This window comes from Cavia porcellus, unplaced genomic scaffold, assembly GCF_034190915.1.
Source record: "Cavia porcellus strain 051 isolate PalLab524CR breed Dunkin Hartley unplaced genomic scaffold, mCavPor4.1 scaffold_2, whole genome shotgun sequence".
Taxonomy (NCBI): domain Eukaryota; kingdom Metazoa; phylum Chordata; class Mammalia; order Rodentia; family Caviidae; genus Cavia; species Cavia porcellus.
The window spans coordinates 73,136,695-73,154,610 of NW_026947485.1; the positions used below are offsets into that span (position 1 = coordinate 73,136,695).

The window sequence follows — 17,916 nt, forward strand, 5'->3', positions numbered from 1 at the left end:
ATCGCCAGAGAGAGATCGCCGGATTCCAGCAGCCAGCGCGCCAGTCTCCTCTCCCCGTGTTAACCACGGCCCCGGGTGCAGTGGAGAGGCTGCGCCCGGGCCGGCGGAGGGGGACCTCTCCTGGCATTCCTGAAATAAAGTCACCGCTGCCCACTACTTTCACGGCCGTCCACTCCATTCCTCCCACGGACTTCTTCCTCTCTCTCTCTTCTCCTCCTCTCCCTTCTCTCAGACCTAACAGCCGCTTTTTTTAAAAAAAATTTTTTGGTACCAGAAATTGAACTCAGAACCTTATGCTTGCCAAGCAGGCATTGTAGCCCTGAGCTAAATCACCAGCCTGCCACTTTTTTCTTGCTACTGATAAATGCTGGTGTTGAGTTCTTGAGGAACAAACACTTGTGTAAAAAAAAAAAAAAAAAAAAAAAAAAAAACCTACATAAGCATGATTCTTACATACACAACATCTTTTTGATTGAATAGAAAGTTTGTACTCTTAATATCTAGAGAAGAGAAGACTACTAGACAGGAAAAGAGTTTAATGAGGAAGGGACACAGAGGGATTCACCACACAGAGGGCTGTGATGGCTCTCTACAACAGACAAAGGGCAGGTTTTGCATTATAGACTCTGATGGGGGTAGGGCTCTGGGGCTTGATGTGAGCTGATTGTTTTGTGAGAGTGCAGGGGATTGGGTAAACCGTTACATGCCTAAGCTTTGGCACAGACTTGGAAGGGAGAAGCAATAGGGGCTGCTGGGAAGAGGGAGGTATGCATTATCAGGGCAGTTTTGAACTGTTGCCGTGATGATTGTGCTGTTGTCTCAAATGGGTATGGATCTAGCTCTTTTCATTAAGCCAGATTTTGAGAACTTGGAATGTTGTTCTTTAAGGAAATTTTCATATTGATGGTAAACAAGTTGTATGTGTATTCCAGCCATTCTGTAGTCTTATTCAAATCCATGGACATAATAGAGCACGGCAGAGAGATAAGCTTGGGCATATTCTCGAGGAGTTTGCAACCTTGCAAGATGAGGTAAGAGCCAAGTTCCTTTTTTTCTAAAATTAAATAATTTCACACTTTGCCTAGATTTTTAAAAATAATTCTTTACAACAGTATTTTGAATATTTAATTTTTCCTTATGATATTTGCTTTTCATTTAAAATTTAATGGTTTCACATACCAAAGAAAAATTTATGAGAAAAATAGAATAATGATGAAGCTGATATATATGTTAAGTAATTCTTTGATAATCAGGATAAAACATGTAACGTGTTTAGAACTATAAAGCAAGTTTACATTGTAATAAAAATATATTCATTTTAAGGTTAATTTATGTTGTAGCACCTGCAATATGACTAAAGCTCTTCAATTAATTTTTTATTTTTATTTATAATCGATGTCTTTTTTACTGTAAGGAGTATGTAGACAGTGTTTATTACTAAACTCTGCATGCAAACCTAGTAAAATACATTTGAAAGTGTGATTCCTTTAGGGGTAAGACTTGAATCTTCTGCCTTTTTTTTTTTTTTAAATGGTGGTACTAGCCATGGTAGTGGGATGGAGCCTCATCCCAGCCCTTCTCTGTTGTTTGTTTAGAGACAGGGACTCCCTAAGTTGCACAGTTGCCCTGGCTAGACTTGAACTTGTAATCTTCCTCAGCCTCTCAGTGTGCTGGGATTACAGGTGCTGGGGCCCCATCACAACCAGCTTCTCTGTTCATAGTTAACATTTTCTGTTACCTAAAAGGAAGTCAATGTTCCGTTTTATTTTGATAGGCAGAGAAGGTCGATGCAGCACTTCACACTATGTTATTGAAACAAGAACCCCAAAGACAGCATTTGGCCTGTTTGGGGACATGGGTCCTGTATCATAACCTTCGAATCATGATACAGTATCTTCTAAGTGGCTTTGAGTTGGAACTCTACAGCATGCATGAGTACTACTACATATACTGGTAAGAGAACAATTTTAGTTACAGTTGGTGGCCCATAAAATGGATCAGATCTGAGAGAGCATCTATAGAACAAACTAATTTTATGGTACTTTTTCATTTAGTGCTTTAGTTGTGGGACAGTTGAGAAAATAACTCTTGAAAATTAAATCAACTTGAGCATCTTTACTACCATAACACTGTGCACATTTTCTCAGCCATTTTAATATCTATCTAAAAATTTCTCCAAAAATAAGGATTAATTGGGGATCTTTTATGTGGTTCTGTGGAGAGAAATTAACACATTTTACGAGCTGGGCATGGTGGTACAATTTGTAGTTCAAGCTACTTGAAAGACTGAGGTGAGGAGGCTTATAAATTCTAGGCCAGCCTAGGCAGCACAGAAAACAAGATTGAAAACGTGTTGTGCCCTGACTTCTGTGGACGAGGGAGTAGCTGTATGTTCATGACTGACTGGAAGTTCAGACTGGAGCCAGATCTTCCTTTTCAGAAGAGGTCACAGCCAGGGTAACCACTGAGAGCAGAACTGTTTATTTTGTGGCCCCGAGGCTTTGCTTCAGTACTTTGGAAATCAGTAAAAGATGCAGAATAGTTCTTCCCTTGTGTCAGTGAACAAGATAGAAAAACCGAGGAGCAGGGTGTTGGAGGATGGCTTGGGCATGAAAAACCTGTCCAAATAATTTAAGAAAAGTTAGCATTAATGGATTGAGGTATCTTGAATCTTCCTTAAAGAGGCAAGTTATGAAAGTAATTTTAAGCTAATGATGACCTGGTCCCCCATCACAAACACCGAAATTTGGTATATTAGACTTTAATATAGTTTTCCATTTAAACTCATTTAAATTTAACTTAAAGTATGTATTCTCTGGAGTTGTTACTCAGAAGAAAAAAGTAATTCTGTGTTGACATTTTTATCATGAGCAGAATAGCATGAGCTTTTAACAGAAAACTCAAGAAAATTGGTAGTTGAGCAGTGACTGTTTTAATAGATTTATGTTGTATTTTTCCAGCTCTTATACATAATAAATGGCTGTTACTAAATGTTGGTTATATAACGTTTTGTTATTAGCCTATAGTATGTATTTCTGGTGGTTTCTTTGATAGGCAAACATGTTAGAGTTCTCTGTCACTTGAAGCAGCTAATTGCAAGCTTTTTCTTTCCACTTCTTAGTATAATTTTCATACACTGCTTTGTTCAAAGAATTAGGATCTTAATTCAGCAAATGAATGATAGGCACTCTATTACAGGTATGTCTGCATACATACATAAGCAGTTTCATTTCTTGTTAATAAAAGAAACTTAATTCTTCCCTATAAATACTCATGTGACCTTAAATACTCTGAATTGTTTTTTGGTTTTAAAATTACAAAATGGACACCTGTGTTTTCCCAAAATAGTCTTTTTGTTTGTTTGTTTGTTTGTTTTTGGTACTTGAAATTGAACTCAGCATCTTACACTTGCCATGCAGGCACTGTGCCGCTGAGATATGTCTTGGCTCCTAAACCTTTTATTTTTTATGTGTATGGTCTTAACCATTAACATGCATCATAATCACTTGCTGGGTTCAGTTCCCACAGTTCCTGGGGTCAGGAGGTCAAGGGGTGGGGGGCCCAGCCATTACTTTTTCTAAGGAGTTGCCAGGGGATATTGCCACAGGCCCACAGATGACATTTGAGAACCAGTGATAGTATCAGCATTCTAACTCTCCTTAACAGTGTGTCTCACGCTGATAAAATACTTGAATTAAAGCTGACTGGTTGCCTGGTGTTTGAGAGGGGGGTGCTGAATCCTGTCAGCTAATGTTTCATGCATTTGTGCTGAGTTAGATGATCTGAAGACACAAAGCACTTTGTTGTTTCATAATAGCAATCTTTCCTCAAGTTAGGATGCAGGTTATAGAGCCTCAAATTTCAGAGTGTGTTGGAGGAAAAGTCCATTTATATCTTATGAAAGAACATTATAATAAAAGCTTTTCCTAAATTCAGAAATTATTTACGTTTCCCATTTTGCCTTACCTGCAAAGAATTATAGTGCTTTGCTTGGCATCAGTTCAGCCTAAGTACTACATGGTTTTTGAATAGTTTTTGTTTTGCTTTAAAATACTGTTCTATAATGTATTCTAATGTTATAACCTGTTTTACAACTTTCTGGAAATTTGGGAATTAGGCACCTCTTACAGATCTTTTATTTTTATTAGTGGTCCTTAATTTTATTACTTATTATTATTATAAGATACATATATTGATATCTTAGATTTGAACTACTTTTCTGACTTTGTGGAGTATGTTGATTAATTTAAATACCTGAAAAAGTTAAGTATCTGATAGAATATTCCTTAACATTTTATTTATTGAAAAACAAGTAAATTACAAGCTTGAATGTTCTTAATTTAATTTTTTTCTTTTTTTCTTTTTTTTTTTTTTTTTTTGTCTTTTTCATTTTAATTGGTACCGGGAATTGAACTCACGACGGCCTGCTTGCAAGGCAGGTGCTTATGCCGCTGAGCTAAATCCCCAGCCCCGAATGTTCTTAATTTTTTAGAATAGTTTTCTTTTATTTTAATGGTTCTTAATTCTTTAGAATGCTGTTCTTTTGTCATTTGCCGAATTTACTTGCTGTACCTATATATATTTCACTTACATTGCAATTAATAGGCAAAGAAAATATTAATTGGCCATAGTGAAATATGATTTGTTATTGAAAAACAATTTAATGTGCATTTGTTTGAATATATATATATATAAAACAAGTCATGAAAAGTTGTAAAATGTTGAAAGGGAAAGGTAGTCACTTTTAATACATCATTTCTTATGAGATCTAATCTATTACCAAATTGGATGATCTTTTTAAGTGCTTAAAGCCTCATGAAATATACTCATGGTGGCTGAAGGTGGGAGCTTTGTGGATTTGAGGGCCTGGTTTCTGGTGAAAATAAATTGAAGAAAATACTATTGTTACTAACACATGTTGATAGAGCTATGTCACTTAGACAGCTCTGTTAACTAACATTTTACATCCTTTAAGGTACCTCTCCGAATTCCTTTATGCATGGTTGATGTCCACATTGAGTCGTGCTGATGGCTCTCAGATGGCCGAGGAAAGGATAATGGAAGAGCAGCAGAAAGGCCGGAGCAGTAAAAAAACAAAGAAAAAAAAGAAAGGTTCGGTGGACTGTCTAAACTTAAGAAATACTACTGGAGTGTATTTTACTTTCAACAGAATAATGAGTAGAGAGCTTCTCATGAGTTGTAATGGATGAGTTAGTCATTATATTTTAGTTTTCATCCTTCATCCCCTCAGAAATTGGAAGGTCGAAGCTGAATCCCAGGTTTTTAATAGAAGTCTTTTGGGTTCCTTTCTTTGCTGTTGTGTGTATGAGAGGATCTTAGATTAAGAATTAGTCACATGAAACAAGGTAGGCTAGGGAACAAAACAGCAGGAGACCATGGTGAGAGCTGAAGAGCTCAGCAGGTGCTCATCTTGATTTAGAGCCTGGTGGTTGCACTGGATGTAGGCTGGTGCTACACAGAGCTCCTAAAGGCCATGGGGAGAGGAGTGTCCACTCTTGTAGGGGATGGTATAGATATTGCTCCACAGTGTGCTTTTTCCTTAAGATAAATAGGTTCCATGAGTCAGTGAATGACTGTATTCATGGCTTGGGTCTCATATGGTGAAGTCAAGAAAATTGAAACTTCATATTTGAATTTTATAGCGTTATTTTGGGAACACAGTCATTTAGCTTTTTCAGTTGTATTTGGGTCAAAAGACAATTTAGCGTGCAGGGGCAAACTGAAGTTCACAATTAGTAAACAAGTTGGAATATTTAAAATTTTTCTCCTGTAATAATTCAAGAAACAGGGGGAAAAAGAGTAAAGAGAGTTTTCTCTTGATTACAGTTCGTCCATTGAGCCGGGAGATCACAATGAGCCAAGCATATCAGAACATGTGTGCTGGCATGTTTAAAGTAAGTTGTTGAAAACTTAGTTTATTTTAAATGAACTCTTTTTATGATTCTTTCCAGATTATTTCATCTTTACTTCCCACCTACTTGAAGGTTACCTTTTTTCAAGTCTAGGTGTTTTCAGCAAGCTTTTGAAACTTTGCTGTGTCAAACACTATGTCCATTGGTCCTTGTTTGACAGGCCTGGTCAGTGCCAGACAGGCATTTGCCAAATATGGAGAAACAAAAGAGAAGAGCTTGTTTCTCACTGGTGACCAGGAAGTTTTGTGGAAGGGAGTACATTAGGGTTTTTACTGATATATGAGGAAGGGTGTGGGCTGCACTTCAGACGATATAAACAAAAGTAGGCATTTTCAGCAGCTGCTGAGAATTAAGTTGGACAGATTACATGAAGATATATAAAGTCAAAGGGTATTTGAAAAACAAGAACTGGGGCCTGGGGATTTAGCTCAGTGGCATAAGCACCTGCCTTGCAAGCAGGGGGTCATGAGTTCGATCCCTGGTACCAATTAAAAAAAAAAAAGATGAAAAACAAGACCTGTTTGAATGTGCTAGTCACTTCCTCAGAAGCGATTACTTGAAGGTTTCAAAGCTACTGAAAAGCATGAGGCATGGAAGAAAAGTGTGTGCATCCTGTAGCAACACAGTAATACAATGAGTGCTGGAGCTTGAAAATTTTTTTTGCATAAAGCATAGCACATGAAATAAAAATGAATACCAAGAAGTCAGTTTTTCTTGTTTCTGATTGCTGAGCTATCAGTTGTTTTTAACTATACATACAAAGCTGGGTTTTTGCTTTCTGTTCTGTATTAAAATGATGATGGTCCTGTTTTTATGTTGCTTTTCTCCTTTTTTCTTAATTTCCTTTTTTTTTTTAGACCATGGTAGCATTTGACATGGACGGCAAAGTACGCAAACCCAAGTTTGAGCTCGATAGTGAACAAGTTCGATATGAGCACAGGTTTGCTCCCTTCAATAGTGTGATGACCCCGCCACCAGTGCACTACCTACAGTTCAAGGTGAACCTGCACACAGAGGCCACTGTATGATCCTTGGTCTCACACTTTCTTAGAAATGTGCTAATGTGCCCAATCACTGTGTTAAAATATGTAGTCAGAATACCTGGGGCAGGTGTTAAAAGTAGCAACTGTAGTGTGAGAACTATTTGCTTTGATGCATATCCTAACTGCACTAACAGTTACTTAAGTAATGCAATTATGAGGTGGTATAAAAGTATGAAGAATTGAGTATTACATTGGGAAAAACAGGAATATAGGCTGAATGTTTTATATGAATTGATCGTATAGACTTCGTAACAATTAAAAAATTTTTTAGTTTTTTCACATTAGACATATTTTGAATAATGTTCTTTTTCTTTTCAGGAAATGTCTGACCTCAATAAATACAGTCCACCTCCTCAGTCTCCAGAGCTATACGTGGCAGCTAGTAAGCACTTTCAGCAGGCAAAAATGATATTGGAAAATATCCCCAACCCAGACCATGAGGTAAGACTGGGTTCATTATAATTCTAAGGGGGCAAGAAACAGATACCTTGGAGCTGGGGACCTAGCTCAGTGGCATAAGCACCTGCCTTGCAAGCAGGCAGTTGTGAGTTCAATCCCTGGTACTGATAAAAAGTTTAAAAAAAAACATACCTTACTACGAGATGAAAGAGAACTATACTAATCAACTTTATAGTGTTAGTAAGCAGAACCTGTCATGTTTTTTGCCAGTAGTTTTGCCAATTTAATTTTTATTTATTTATTTTTGGTACTGGGATCAAACTCACAACCGCATACTTGCAAGGCAGGTGCTTATGTTGCTGAGCTAAATCCCCAGCCCACCAATTTAATTTTGTTAAATATTAATTTTCAAAACTAATATGACCAGTTATCACAAGAACATTTTCCACTTGACTGCTTAAGGCTATTGTTGTTTCAAAGAGTTTGAGATATCTAAATCTTTTTTTTTTTTTTTTTTTTTTTTTTTTTTTTTGGTACTGGGGATTGAACTCATGACCTTGCACTTGCCAGGCAGGTGCTTATGTCAATGATCTAAATCCGCAGCCCCAAGATATCTAAATCTTAAAAATAATAACACATACTTTGGGAAGTATATGTCTTGGGAACTACTTCCATGGAGGGGTACTGTGCCATGATCTGTTAAAAACCACAGATGCTTATGCTCAGCAGTGCTGCTTCTTGGGCCATATCTTGTAGATCCATATGCATATACAGGAGGTGAGGGAAAGTGTGAATACATATATCATTGCACCAGGATTTCTAGTGGCAAAAGTGAGAGAAATGTTAACGTTCCTCTGCAGGGGTCTGCCAGGTGAATCGTGGTGTGTCCTGTGGAAAGCTGTAGTCTTCAGGACGAGAAAGAGCTTTATGCGTCATAGTGGAATGCTCTTCAGGACTTCAGAATTTAAAAAGAAAGTACCATAGAGTGTTTTTGTGTACCACCATTTTGTTCAAAAAGGGACCAAGAAAACTACTAGTGTTTTCTTAGAGGAAAGTGTATCTGTGGAAAGATACATGATTATTGTTTGCTTCTTGGGAAGAGAGCTGAGTGTCTTACAGAAGTGAGACCACCTTCTAAAGGAAGTGGTAATATGAATTTAAAGGAGGTACCCATAATAAATGATGTATTTGATGTATTATTGAGCACCTATTGTAACTCCAATCAAAAATAAAGACTAGAATTTTTTTTTTTAAGACTAGAATCTTAACCCTTATAGGCTGGGATGAGGAGGGGATACTGAATTATAAGCAGTAAAGTAAGTTATATCATATATTATAAGAACATGATAAAAAAATCAAACTATGGTTGGAAATAAATGCTACATTTTTCAGTGATGATACTGCACATGGATGCAAGTGTTCTGCCACTGGCTAAATCCCAAGCCATGGGCATTTGTCAACACAGTAGCTTTTAAGAGAATCTTTGAAGTCAAAGAAGCAAATCTTCCCAAAGCTATGAGGATTTGAAGAACTGGTGTGACTGGAATGGGAAAGCAAGCGAGCGCACTGTGGGAGGGGTTGAGCAGAGGAGATTTTAAGGGATCAGTCTGGCCTTGTGCTAAAAATAGACTGTAGTAGGATAAGAGGTGGTGTCCAGAGAGTCATTTCTGGAGGGACCGTGACAGTGATCCAGGTGAGAGGTGCGGCAATCGAGGGCATCCACAGTGATTGCTCTTTCTGTGTGTTTTAAGATCCAGCCTTTGGGGCTACTGGTGGATCAGATGTGGGATGTTAGCAGAAGAGAGGAGTCAAGGAGGACATTAGGGGTTTTGGTGTTCGCAGCTGGATGGACTGATTCATGTAGACAAGGCTGCCAGTGGAGCAGGGGAGCAGGGTGCCAGGCAGATTTGGATGAGTAAATTTTGAGGTCCTCATTAGACACATAATGGAGTTATTACTTAAAGCAGCTGAGTGTCTACCTGGAGTTGAGAAGCAACTGGTCCTGAACTTGCAATTCTGAAGAGGGCAGTAGTGGGGACTTCCTGGATTGGTCTCTTGAGAGAGCCAGCATTCCATTCCATTGCTACTCCTGTGTCCATGGAAACTGTTTAGATCAGTGCTAGTCAAAAGTCATGTAATCAAAGGATACAAATACCTCTAGGCAGTTTTCAGCTCTTACTGTAGTCATACATCACTTAAGGACAAGACTGTGTTGAGAAATGCATTGTAGGCAAAGCTGTTGCTGTGTGAACATCCTACCACACTTACACAAACTAAAGCAGTGTGGGGGTGTCCTCTGGGACTACTGTTAAAGTGTTGCACGTGTGCCTGTGGTTGACCAGAGCTTCACTGTATAGCACAGTCCTCACAACAGAGCTCGTGGGGCAAGGAGTGGAAGGGTTGGGAAACTTGGGAGAGTTCATAGGTAGTCATTGGCAAAGCTGCAGTCTGCAAATGCACAGCCTGACCCTGGTGTCTGTGCTCTGAGCACTGCCCTCCACTGCCTTCACAGGATGCAGCAGCTAAAGGTCTTCTGTGTCCAGGAGAGCAAGACATAAAAGCCCTTTTCTGTTTGTTAGAAAGTGCTTATTATTTTAGTGTGCCTTTATTATTAAATTCAGTACTTCCTTTATGCCACATTCCCACTTGTATCTGTAATATAAAGAAAATTTGACTGAGTTTTCTGTTATGGTAATTTAATGTTCATGTTGTAGATCAATAGAATTTTAAAGGTCGCCAAACCCAATTTTGTGGTTATGAAGTTACTAGCAGGAGGACACAAAAAGGAGTCAAAGGTAAGTACACTGTTGGGAAATTATTAAAATATTTTCAATGAGATACATAATTATTGTAGAAAAAGTTAAAACACTGCAAAGTCTTTTTCTTTACTGGCTCAAAGATGGGAGTGTGTTGGTTTTCTTGGTCAGGTTGTTTCAGTGGGATGGCGGCAGCTTGTTAGCTAACAAGCAAGTCCTACCTTGTGCCTTGAAGAGGAGGCTGCCTGGGAGGCGCCCCTTATATCCAGCCTGTTGGCTTTTTCCTGTTTTCTGGCTGGCTTCTGTCCTGCCCTCCTTTACTGAGTCTCATTTTATTGTCTATGGAAACTAAAAATTTGCCATCATCTGATTTAACTTGAGTTTCTTTCTATAATGTAAGTCTATTTTCCTTTATTATTATCTATTCCCTGGGAGGTAGAAAATAGTGAGTGTATTTTCTGATAACTGAAATAAGTCAGTTGCTTTTTTCCTCCAGGTTAGTTCCTGGCTTTTTTCTTGTCATTCAGCCATTTTGTTAGTTTGTTTTGCTTCTTTTTGTTTTGTTCTTGGTTTTTTGAGACAGAGTCTCACTATGTATGTAATCCAGGCTGGTTTTCAACTCACTGTGTAATGTAGACTGGCCACAAACTCATGGTGATCCTCCTCCCTCAGCCTCTTGTGCTGGGATTGTAGGCAGTACCATAAGGCCTGTCTAAATTAACTTTTAAATCTCCTGTGTTTCCTTGTTTCTGAAAACACACACACAAAAAAAAAAACTTAAAAATAGTACTTACTCTGTTGATTGCATGGTTACTTGTAGATATATTGACTTTCTGATTTTCTTTATAGGTTCCTCCCGAATTTGATTTCTCTATTCACAAATACTTTCCTGTTGTGAAACTTGTTTGAAAGAGACTGAAAACATGACCACAAAGAGATAGAATCTACTTTCAGATTCCACTCTTAGAGGATATATCCATCAGTCTCACCACACAGCGTGAAGTGAAACGAATTTCTGGGGTGACAACCCACGTAAAGAATACTTTTAGTTTGACCGCCTTACATGACATGAATGAAACTGCTGTTTTAAAGTGGTTTATTATGTTCCGTGGATGAAACCAGTCTTACTGAATGATTTAATGAACATTACATGGTTTTATTACAGATTTAATCATAAATCATTTTTTATGAATGAGTGAAAACAGTGTTTGTAAAGGCTAATAAATTTCTTGACAAAAAAAATGTACTGCTGGAGATGAGAGACAGTACCACTTGAAACATAGTACGAACTGAAGCTGTTTGCTCTTTGTTTAGTAGTACAAAATTGTTCAAAAGGTTTTTCAAATCGTAGGATTTGTTAAACTGTCATGTGAGATTTTTTTTTTTTTTTTTTTTTTTGGTGAGATACATTTAAAAGCATTTTGGGGGTCTCTGAGCTATAAAAGGAGACTAACCGATTTTTAAAAATCTTTTGTTACCTTTGGCACATTTTAAAGAGTGAACATTGTCTACTGGTGATGCAGAAAAGGTAGGGGATGTCTGGCCTTAACTGTGGTATCTTTTTTCTTTCCTTTGTCTTCACTTTAATCCATGACATGTACTCTGGTGGGGGGGTCTGTTCCTATCCTCTGATTCGAACACTGCTTCACCCCAACTGTCCCTGTGAGTGCTCAGTGCCAGCGGCCCTGCCCTGTCCTTCATTCTCCCTGTGCCTCCTTCAGAAGTTTGGGGGCAGCTGTCCCAAGTTTTCAGGGCTTTCTGTTTTTGTTTTCTAAAGGAATAGTACTATTTGAATGAGGTACACTGGCTTAAGCTGGCTTCTGTAGTATGGCCTGAGATTAGTGAGTTTTTCAGTTTTTATGATAAGGTTTAACTGATATGCCACCTTTTTGTTTCGTTTTGATGATAATGGGTCCAACCTGTGTATGCTAAGCAAATGAGCTGTATCCCTAGCTCCTTGACATCATTCTTGAAAACATGGTATTCACACTTCTTCCTGAAAATAACTGAAGCAGCTAACCTGACTGTGCCTCCCACAGTGAAAGAAGATGATAGGGTAGGGGTGTTCCTGACCCTGCCATTCCATGAATGAAATGTCTGGCTTCCTTTCCAAGTGGCAACCCTTGTCCTAACCAGGACCCTCTCATAGGCAGCCTGAGATTTCACAAGTCTTAGAGAAAAATGGCCTGTACAACAGAAACTTGAACTAACAAAAAGAAAAAAAGCTCACATTTGCTGAGAAGGAAAACAGCACTGTTAGTAGTTGGCGCTTTCTAAATGTAGAACACAGAAAACAGTAGAGGAATAATAGGAAATAGGCAATAGGAGAAACAAAAGCAGCAAAGAAGAAATACAAAAAACACTGACATTCTGAAGTAACCAGAAAGGCCTGAGGCAAGTTAGGAAGCTGAGAAATTATTCCTCCATCTCGGGCCAGGATGTGAAATCTAAAGTACATATCCTTCAGAGCAGAAAATGAAAGAAGCCACCTGTAGGGATCAGTGCAGTTATGGTGGCACTTCTTAGCTGCAGTGTCTGATTGGATCACCTGCTGCAGGTGACTGTCACTGGTGTATAATTAAGAGTGGTGTATAATTAAGAGAGTGGTATGTAATTAAGAACATCTGCATTTTCTTTTTGAAGTGGTTCTTAAAGCGTGCTGCAGTTAAATTGTTATCAGCTAAAAAGCAGATTAGTGTATGTTACTGATAGCTTTTCAAGTGTTGTTTCTTCTAGCAGATTTTTAGCTAGAAAAATAGTGTGATACAACCCAGTTATCAGACAGCTCCAAGCTTAAAGTTTCTACTACTTAAACAGTAAAGTTTGAAGAAAACCCAATTTGAAAAAAAAAAATCTGTTCAGCGGAGTAACGTGTCCTCTCTCACCATGGACACAAAAGGGTGACACTTCAGTCTGAGTGCGGCTCTTACCCAGACAACATAACAGTGCTTTTGTTAATATGTTAAAATATTTGTCACTGTGCCCTTTTTTGTGTGCTTTATTTTCATAAAATACGGTAACCATAGCTCCAAAGAAAGTTACTGATAACAGTAAAGTTAAGAGAAAAACTCTTGAGAGCCATAAAGAAATCATTGTGAAATGTGTTACAGTCCTGGGAAGATGAATTTACAAGTGTAATTTTGGGCCTCAGAACCAATTAGTTTTCCATTTCTAAGGAAAAATATGTTCATTTCTTGAACTTTTCAATATTTGAACATGAATTTGGAACAAATTGAATTCAACGACCAAGGTGTCACTGTAGTTGCTTCTTTGCATTTTAAAACATCTACCACTTATGATATCAAAAACAAAAAAAAAGAAAAGGAAGATACACCTATGGCATGAGTGTCACCGTGTTTTCAAGACAAAAGATGTTACCGTATGAGTTTTCTAAACTAAAACCTCAATATTCAAGTATAACTGCAGTGTCAGCATTTTACAATACATAAGTTGGTTTTGGGCTCTGGCCTCTAAAATTCTGCCATCACTGGTCTGTATCTTAAATGTCCCCATGTGCTTAAAGGCTTTCCCACCAGCTGGTGGTGCTACTGGGAGGAAGCTGGGTCACTGGGGGGGTATGCTGTTGGGACCTGGGACCCTCACCCCTTCTTGTCACTTTCTGACTGCCATAAGGTAAACAGACCTCCATGTCAGACTCCTGCCATGATATACTCCACTGAATGCAAACCCAGAACAATAGAGCCAAACAACCATGGGCTGTATTTGAAACCCTTCACTCCTCTTAAGTTGATTATCTCAGGTATTTCATTATAGTAACAGAAAGCTAAGGCGTGAGTATAGAACTAGTTCATACTGAATGGTACAGAGAAAGTCCGTCTTCCTGAGTCCTGAAGGTTTGAAGGTATTGGTTGTCCAAGGTGTGCTAGATGGGGGAATAGAAGGACGCTGAGCCAGAAGCCAGGCTAAAGGATCTGGATTTCATTCTGCTAGTGCTGAAAGCTTCAATGAGGGAACTGATGGGCTCAACTCACACCTGCTTACCTATGATTGGCTCAGGTAGGGCAGGGCTGGATGCAGGGATGTGAGTAACAATGTTCTTAGTGACAGTTGTGGCTAAGAGGGGAGGTAGACAAATGGATGGGATCAGATGGTTTAGTACAGGGAACAGGAAGTAGTTAATGAGGAGGTGGGTTTATCATATGGAAATCGGCTCAGTTTTTTGGCTTTGGCAACTGGACAAATCAGGTGCCCTTTGCTTATGTAGGTTATGAGGATCGTTTTAACTCCGTGCTGTCTTGGATGTCCTGGTGAAGATGGCAGGTGCTGCGGTCCAAGATGGAGATGCATGAAGGACTGAGTGGCCATAGGTGTAGCTGTGTGTGGGGTGGTGCAGCTGCACAGAAATGGTGCCAAGCCTGACAGGGCTCCCAAGAGGTATGCTGGAGATGGTCCAGTTATAAAAAGTGGGCTGGGGAAGGGAGAGGCCCCTTAAGAGACAGGCATGGGCTACCACTGTGTAAGTTTGTAGTCAGTTCACTTTTTCACATAGTTTTCTGGCCAGCACTATAAATGCTGGTCAGAGCAGCTTCTTTGAAACATGTGTCAGGAATCTGCTTGCCTTCTTCCTTTCCTGACTGTTTCCAGTCACTGGAAATGCCTGCAGGGGACTTAGAGGAAAATGAACAGAATGCATAGTGACAGGGCCAGGAACAGAATGGCCTAAGTGGGCCCACTGCACTGGGTATGTATAGCTTCCTGGTGACAACATGGAGAGCTCGCTCTTGACATGGGGCAGAGGCTGCAAAGACCCACGACGCAGAGTGAAGCGATGGAGGTGGTAAATGAACCCCTATGCAAGTATTGGAGGAGCCGGCATGGAGCTGAAGGAGCGTGATGTGAACCTGCGCACAGTAGACCTGGCCAACCAGGAGCCCTAGAGAGGCCCCCTCTGCCTCTGGCTTCTCACGCTACAGCCACATTGCCTCCCCACTGTGGCCACTTTGCTGGCATCCTTGGCATTTCATCCGAAGTGCCCCATCCCAGGGAAGGTCATGCTTCAGGGAGGGCCGTGCCTCCTAAACACACCTAGAACTATCTTGTCTTCCAGATCATAGTATAAACTTGAGGAAAAGGACTTCATCTTGTGAGGACTTTATCTAGTAAGTGGTGAGTCAGGAGCACCTGCTCACTCTGGGGCATGTGGATGTTTTAAAAAATGTAAACACGTGTCCTAATGGCAGTGAGCAATGGTAGGTGGAAACAAGCTAAAACAAAGTCCTTAGGAGCTTGGGAATCTGGGAGAAGAGTAACCCTGTGGTAAGAACAAGGTTTCTGGAGGTCTGGCAAAGTAGAATCTGATGAAGATGGGTCAGTTTGATACATGCAGTAGGTGTCTAAATTCAAGTTGGTATATCAGAGTTCATTCCTCTGCACTGTCTTCCATTTTAAAAAGTCAGGTATTGGTGGAAGATGTAGTTATTAGTGCAGCCCTTCTATGAACTAGAAGCAGTACCTGTAACTTGTTTAAAATTCAAACATTAGTTAACATTCCAGGACAGTGCGGTGCTTTTGTTTAAGCACAGACATGGCCTCTGTTAACTTCTGAAATAACTTGAAACAAGGCCCTCTCACATCATCAGAGCAAGATTGTTAAGATGGTTCTTTACAGGAGGAAATGCGACTGCAGACTGGGTGAGTTCACAGGACTACTCTAGGAAGTGATACTCAAATGCGACCAGCAGCGGTTTTAGAGAATGAGCTATAATATGCTGGTGTTTTCTGGTTGTCTGTTGTGTACAAAGCCTTGAGTTGGATTGCCCCGCCCACCCCCCCCCTCCACACACACACGGAAGTGAATGTTTCCTTCCTGACACAGGCACACATGGATGATTACTCTGGAGGTCCCACCACTGTCATCCTGCTCTGTCTTTTGAGAGACAAGTGAGTAAAGCTCAAGCTTTCACCTGAACTCTCCTCAAGGCTTCAGCACCTTTTTAAAGGCTGTGTTAGCAGCATAGCTAACTTTTATTTATACTGATACCCTCTCTCATCCCACAAACCATCTAAGGCAAACCAGTTTTTATCCGCAATGGTGACTAGGAATCTCAGGCTATAAAGGGAAAATAACTAAAAACTTTTAAAAGTTGAACAGAGTACTTTATTTCTCATATTAAACATGAGGTGAATACTTCAACTGAGAAAACTTTAGAATTCATGTCAGCCCTAAGACTGAGGGCACAAAGGGAGAGTGAAAAAGAACTGGGACAAAAACCTACTTAGATACTTCCGTATTTTCTTCAGTTGCCTTTTCATGTGGACAAGCTAAAGAAGTCGATCACATGAACACACACACACACACAAAGGCCTATCTCTGTAGACCCTGCAGCTAGATGCGCCTGGCTTTCTGGGCCCCATTATCCACTTTGGAAAAGAGGGTGCTAGCCAGATAATCCCTGTGGCCCTTCCTACTGTCCCATACCACTTCCCTGAAAGTCATCAGTGTGACTCTAAGTGATAAGAGCCTGTTTACCATCAGTATGAAGGATCAAGTCAAACCTAATGGTCATTGTCACTGGGCTGTGATTCAGTGTTTCAAAATTAACACCTTTGATTTTTAAATCAATTTCCCGAGTCATTTATCAGAGCTAAGTGTGCAAGGATAAACAGCACAGCATTTCTCTTGCCTTTATGGACATCCCCATTTTGTAACACTATAGATCCTTCAGCCTCAAGCAGCTTTGTTCTTGTACTCTGGCAGGAGCCAGGGGCCTGTCCTGCTGTGGGGGGACTGAGGCCAGCTGTTTCGGCCCCTGTTGTCAGAAGTCTAGTTCAGTCATTGCTCCTCTTGGTAATGTACATGTACTTAATGGTTTTGTTCTGCCCACACATACAAAAAGTAAGCAAAGTAAGGATAGACCACAAATGTTCCAATTACAGATCAGTAGTGTTTATACATCAAGAACAACGAGGCTTGATGCACAAGTAGTCTTTTTAAAACAACCAATAGCTCTGTATTCAGGTTTGTTTAAACTGCTGCTGCTGCTGCTGCTGTCCACAGTGTTCCAGGCTGGGATGGTCAGAACCAGGAGTGTACAGGAACCCAGCCAGACAGAGCTGCACAGCCCGCCTGCTTCCTGTCAGGTGGCTCCTACAAGCTTTTTTTTTTTTCTTTTAAACACATATTCTGGAATAAAGAAGCTCCACTGCTACCATATTGGAAGAGAATTCTATTTATGACTGTCTCATGAAATACCCATTACCAAAAAAGCTTGACCAACTGGCATCCTATGACAGACAAAAAGTGCCCCGAAAAAGTGTCCCAGTTTGCTGAGACGGTCCCAGTTTTCATACATGAAATACACACTAACCCCATACAATCATCTTGAGGTGTACATTTTCACAGCTTTGGGAACTCGGTCACTCATAAATGGTTTGCAGCGATCTGTTCAATCCCGACATGAAGTACACAATACCACTTTGATTCAGAGTGTATGATTCCGCCTTGCACGTTGATCAAATAAATTTATGATGTGTCTCTTCTCAGCGTTAAAAACTAAAAAGGAAAAAAAGCCGTATAGTATTCCAATATTAAGTACTTTGAGAAACCAGCCTAAGCAGGTCCCATATTTCCTGAGTTTCTGGAAATTCATATAAAGGACTGTATTACTCATAGCAACACAAATTTAGCAAAAGCTCAGATACCCAAAAATGTGGTAACTGTTTAAAACAGGACATAAGAGACCTGCCGAGCCGTTGTCCTAGTGCATGCTAGAGGTGTACAAATTGCCTTCACACAGGATGTAAAAGACACGTCCCAAAAGCCGA

At 39.8% G+C, this 17,916-nt stretch overlaps 2 protein-coding genes across 14 annotated transcripts in view; one reads left to right on the plus strand and one right to left on the minus strand.

Moving 5' to 3' along the window:
- The window catches only part of Naa35 (N-alpha-acetyltransferase 35, NatC auxiliary subunit), a 69,125-nt gene extending 51,837 nt beyond the window's left edge, over window positions 1–17,288 (plus strand). For all 6 annotated transcript variants that reach the window (XM_063243765.1, XM_063243775.1, XM_063243768.1 and 3 more), the window contains exons 16-23: window positions 933–1,031; window positions 1,775–1,953; window positions 4,976–5,112; window positions 5,848–5,915; window positions 6,791–6,931; window positions 7,295–7,417; window positions 10,090–10,170; window positions 10,981–17,288. In XM_063243765.1, coding sequence (XP_063099835.1) covers window positions 933–1,031; window positions 1,775–1,953; window positions 4,976–5,112; window positions 5,848–5,915; window positions 6,791–6,931; window positions 7,295–7,417; window positions 10,090–10,170; window positions 10,981–11,040 — 888 coding nt within the window. In that variant the 3' untranslated portion in view covers window positions 11,041–17,288. The remainder of the gene's footprint in view (window positions 1–932; window positions 1,032–1,774; window positions 1,954–4,975; window positions 5,113–5,847; window positions 5,916–6,790; window positions 6,932–7,294; window positions 7,418–10,089; window positions 10,171–10,980) is intronic.
- Golm1 (golgi membrane protein 1) overlaps window positions 16,227–17,916 on the minus strand; it is a 50,395-nt gene continuing 48,705 nt past the window's right edge. For all 8 annotated transcript variants that reach the window (XR_010045762.1, XM_003475066.5, XM_013158316.3 and 5 more), the window contains one exon: window positions 16,227–17,644. Coding sequence is in view for 7 of the 8 variants with exons in the window: in XM_003475066.5 (XP_003475114.1) it covers window positions 17,574–17,644 (71 nt within the window). In the remaining variant the exon portion in view is untranslated. The remainder of the gene's footprint in view (window positions 17,645–17,916) is intronic.